The 5,000-nt window shown below is 39.0% G+C and overlaps 1 protein-coding gene across 1 annotated transcript in view; it reads left to right on the plus strand.

Annotated features, from left to right (window-relative positions):
* The window catches only part of LOC137982666 (papilin-like), a 39,844-nt gene that overhangs the window by 16,162 nt on the left and 18,682 nt on the right, over window positions 1–5,000 (plus strand). The window contains exons 5-6 of the mRNA XM_068829798.1: window positions 2,330–2,500; window positions 4,494–4,661. Of these exons, the coding sequence (XP_068685899.1) occupies window positions 2,330–2,500; window positions 4,494–4,661 (339 nt within the window). The remainder of the gene's footprint in view (window positions 1–2,329; window positions 2,501–4,493; window positions 4,662–5,000) is intronic.

Consider the following 5,000-nt stretch of genomic DNA (forward strand, 5'->3'; position numbering starts at 1 on the left):
CAAACAAGTTGATCATGTCAGTTTAGCATTACACTTTTAAACTTTTACCGTTATGTCAGTTGTGCTCTCTATAATATTGTTGGTCCGTTTGAATTTTACGTACTTGTAACGAACATTTAATCTACAAAGAATCATTGTATTGATAGTTATATATATATATATACATACATATATATATATATATATATATATATATATATATATAGATACGTAGACTTGAACAGCGTATCTATTCAAATCTCTGGTAAACCCATTGAGCACTTTTAGCTGATGATCAATTTATCACGTCATTTCATTATATATATACGAATTATCTTGTAAAAATTTTAATGTTACACTCACTAGGGCTGAAGATGATGTTTGAAACATCGAAACATGTTCCGAAAATTCAAAAGTGTGGTTGTACTTTTTAAAATATTACCCTTTATTGCATTCCATGGTCTTACATCGTCAAAACGAGCTTGATCCCTCGTCACATTTCACGATTGACTTCAGCCTGGCCTGTTCAAAGACCCATGCATCTACCCGTTATTTAAGTATAACTATATAGCTAGTAGTTAAACCGCAATTATCAGCAGAGCTATTATTCTTTAATTCTTTAACACTGTCCAATTAAGAATAAATTTAGATAGTTTCTGATAGGGGTTTCCCCTAAAAACAGGCAAACTGTCCAATTTAGAAAATATAGGCCAGTTTGTCTAAGCCAATCAAATCCCAGAAAAAGCAATCGGTAATAGAAACTACCCAATAAGCACAAAGCATAGCATCGGCTCTAAAGTAGTTGACAATGGAGGAGTTTAGCCAGGGAGATTTGCCAAATTTCTCCATTTTTCAGGACCTTTTCGGTGATATCACTGCAAATGAGAGATTTCCTACGTTGCCAGAAGATCTTGCCAAACTGAGAGGCAAAAGCCGAAGTTAAAAAACCTCCAAGAGTACAAAAATTTGGCTAAATGTTTTCAGAGTGGAAGGTGCGGTGTGAAACTTGGAAGATATCCCTCGTCATGAGCTATATGCAGTTCTTTTCCGTCCTTTCGCTGAAATTAGAAGAAGGGACGGTCACAAATACGAAACAGAAAGTTTGGCTGTCATGCAGAGCTCGTTGGACCGTTATTTTAAAAACTGTGGCAGAAACTACAGTATTTTGCGAGATCGTAAATGTGCAAATTCACTGAAGCAGCAACTTGAACCGAGGGCAGGGGTATGGAAAGCGAAAAAAATGTATCTCGTGCTTTAAGCGAACCAGACAAAGAATTGCTCTGGAGTTCAGGTAATATTTTGGAAATGGAGATAATTCACAATATTTTAGTTTGCCTTTCTTTAAGAATAATAGCTTGACTGAGCAATGCCCAATTACAACTGACTAGCAAAATAATCAATAGATAATTAAGAGGACTACATGCTTTTCCAATTTGGAAATAATTGGATTAAAAGAATTCCTCAGTAGGCCAAATTGGACTCGGACTACGGCCACGCCCAATCTTGGCCGTCCTCAGAATTTTATGTCGTGTAAATGGAAACCTCAATGGTCATTTTGGTCCAGTTCTACATTTTTTTTTACCAATTATCGCAAAGTTCCGGACGAAATCTCTAAAAGACAGTTTAAGACTAACCGTAGTCTTTTCTTTGCTTTTTCGTTTAAACCGGCCCTTCTAAATGTCCCACCTCCGACTTTCTACGGATGTTGTCCTCGCATGTTTTTAAATCCGCATTTTACACAAGGATAGCTGCATTTTACGTTAATGATCATCTTTCTAGTTAGAAGATTTGGGAATTCATTTGCGACTACAAATGTACTCCGACAAGGGCTTCGTTTCTCTTTTATAGTGGACCCTCGGTTAGAGATGCTCGAGAAATTCCTTAAGTCTCGATATTATGATAATAATAACAACAAAAGAAACAATGCAATATCAATAGCAACAGTAACAGTGTCAGTAACAGCAACAGCAGTAGCAGCAGCAACCAACAGAAACATGAACAGAAATCTTGATAAAATTCGCCATCGGGACCACGACGGCGACAGCGACTGCGACGGCAATGGCAATGGTACGCGCCCGCGCGTAATGCAATCGCAACAGTGACAGCAATAGAAATCGAAACAGCAGTAGCAGCAGCAGTGGCAACAGCAATAGCAATAACAACATAAATCGCAATAGTAATAACAATAGAAATAGCAACAGCAACAGCAGGGGCAATAGCAATCGCAAAAGCAACATCTACAACTGCAGCACGAAGATTAAAAATGATTGTCAACAAGCTAATTTCTTCCTCATAACCAAAGATCTACCATCTGGGATACTACATTTATTTTCTCTATTCTTTTTAACAGCTGAACGAATATGTGGATTACCGTCTGAAACTGGCCCGTGTAGGGCATACATCCGTCGATATTTCCATAGCAAGACCTCCGGAAAGTGTGAACTGTTTATCTATGGTGGCTGCCTGGGTAACAGCAACAACTTTCCAACTTTGGAATTGTGTCAAGGGAAATGCCAGGAAAGTAAGCAAATACACTCACAGATTAAGTTGCTACTGTAATCATTTTTGTCCTTATTATACTGTCACAGCTTTTTCCTTTGTTGTCTTGGCTCGATACACAAAATTGATCGTTTATTTTGCTGTTCATTCACATTTTGAGTTTGGAGAAGTAGTCAGTTTTAGCGCGATCGTCATCCAATCTCACGTGGCCATGCGCAATTTTAGATTTTTACACGCGGTAGAGACAATCTTGAAAATGAGATTTTACACTCAAGAAACGGCGCAATCCAGTAGTAATAGCATACGGAAGTACAACCGAACTTACCATGAAAACACACCCTTTTTCTCGAAAAATAGAGTTTTAGAGCCGTGCAACGGGCTTTTTACGTTCTTTTGTTATCGCCTCGCCTTTTTAAAGGATTTGGGTACCTAGGTCATGTTGATCTCTGATTCTATAAGGTAAGGTACCTGTGGGGACTCCTGTTTACATTTATCGATCACATGAAGTCGAACCTGCGGTGGAAATTTGTTTTTCATGCATGATGAAATTGTTTAAGAGTTAGAGACATAACTTCGCAACATAAGCAGTTGCGAAGAACGCCTGACTTCAACGGAGCTTGAAACCATGATCGTGCGATTGCGCTGCACTGCTCTACCAGCTGAGCTAACAAGGAAACTGGGAGCTGGTCACTTGTGAGTTCCAGTTATAGCCCCTACAAAACGTAATTATTGTTTAAGGCGACAGAATTATCCCGATATTATTTATACTATCTATTGGAGTGTAACAGTAATGAATCTTATCTAGTGTCCATTATAACAAGCAAGCGAACTGAGATCATGACATGCCTTATGGCGAATTCTGCACCGCTTACCTTTTACAACTTAGCCAATTGCCCGAAGCGGAAAATAGCATCATACTCTTTGTTTGTCCACCCAAATTTCGAATAAGCATTGTTTTCAGTTTGCTTTGGACTTCAATTGCTCCCAAGAAAAAACAAAACCAATGCTTATTCAAAATTTGGGTTGACCAACAAGGAGTTTTAGGGTATTTTCCGCTTCGGAAAATTCAACCAAATGCACTTATTTCACAACTCCCTGGCAATGATAAAAGGCATTCTATTGCTCGTGATCTTGGACCTGCAAAAACTGTGGCTCTTCCTGGATTCCATGCCTGGAGTAGAAATGACATAACTGGACGCCTTGCGGGGATCAAAACACTTTTCAAATGGTCATTCTCTGTTTCCTTTATAAACCACACCTCACATATACATCAATTTCATTCATCGAGTCCTTTGACGGGAACAAATAAGCCCGTCAAATTAGCTGACAGTCTTAACAATCTCACTGTGTTGGCTAATCGCCGTCGCAAGTACAGCAACGACGCAGCTCAAAATGGTCGAACCCAAAACGTTCTATCTCGCCTCTAGCTGCACCTGCACGGTCCATGTATAAACTTGGAGCACAGCTGAGGGAGGAAAACTGGACATCCCCGCGGAGAAAAACCCTCCGAACAGAGTAGAGAACCAACACAAACTCAACCCACTTAAAGCCTTGGGTCCGGGAACACTGGGTTTTTTTGAAGTTTTGTCTCACAATGGGACGAAACAAATCTTACTTGTACACAGTATTGCGCGTGTGGCTTACGTTAGCGCTATGAAAATCCTTTCGCGCCTCCAAAATTTGATCGCCCTGGACACCTCTTTCGTAAGCCATTGACAAAAACAAAACCCTAAAGTGTAAAAAAAATTGCTTTGTGTACCGCCTTTAGGCTGTCTCGTGTCTTCTACCATATATCTTTGTAAGAATATTAAATTTCAGCAACTTGTTTTATGTCAAATTTTTCCAGAAACATTTTTCTATTTTGCCTTCTATTTTATTTCTGTTGTGTTCTTAGCTAGGGGGTCTGGGGGAGAGGGCTCTTATTTTCTTCCAAAAGATCCTTCTCCTGTGTCAAAGAGTTTGTTTTGTGTATTTCTTTCGTTTGTAAAGGCGCCGGTTATTATTTTTTTTTGTAGGTGGTGATATTTGCGCTCTTCCCAAAAAACCTGGCCCTTGTAGGGCGCATATGCCGCGATGGTTCTATAATACCGCCAAGGCAAAGTGTGAGCGTTTTATCTACGGTGGATGCAAGAAAAATGCCAACAATTTTATTACCAAAGATGAATGCGATAAAAATTGTTCAGGTAATCTCTAACAAAACTGAAATACTTGTCCCAAGGCCTGGATAACACTTCGTTGGTTTATTTTACTGTATTTATCTCATGATGGTTATTGCTTTTCGAAAACTGCTGTTCTTTTCCTTTTGCAATGTGCTTCAGCACAAGGGATGCAGTTTTTATGCCTGGCTTCAAATTATCATATATCAATGACTTTCCGTTTCCACTACACCGTTCCCTTTGAAAGAAAACAACGCCTTTGAATTATTATATTTTATTGCATTCCTTGGTTTTACATCGTCAAAACTAGCTTGTTCAAAGACTCTTGCATGTACCCGCTGTTTAAGTATAACTATATAGCTAGTA

Source organism: Montipora foliosa, chromosome 13, assembly GCF_036669935.1.
Source record: "Montipora foliosa isolate CH-2021 chromosome 13, ASM3666993v2, whole genome shotgun sequence".
Taxonomy (NCBI): domain Eukaryota; kingdom Metazoa; phylum Cnidaria; class Anthozoa; order Scleractinia; family Acroporidae; genus Montipora; species Montipora foliosa.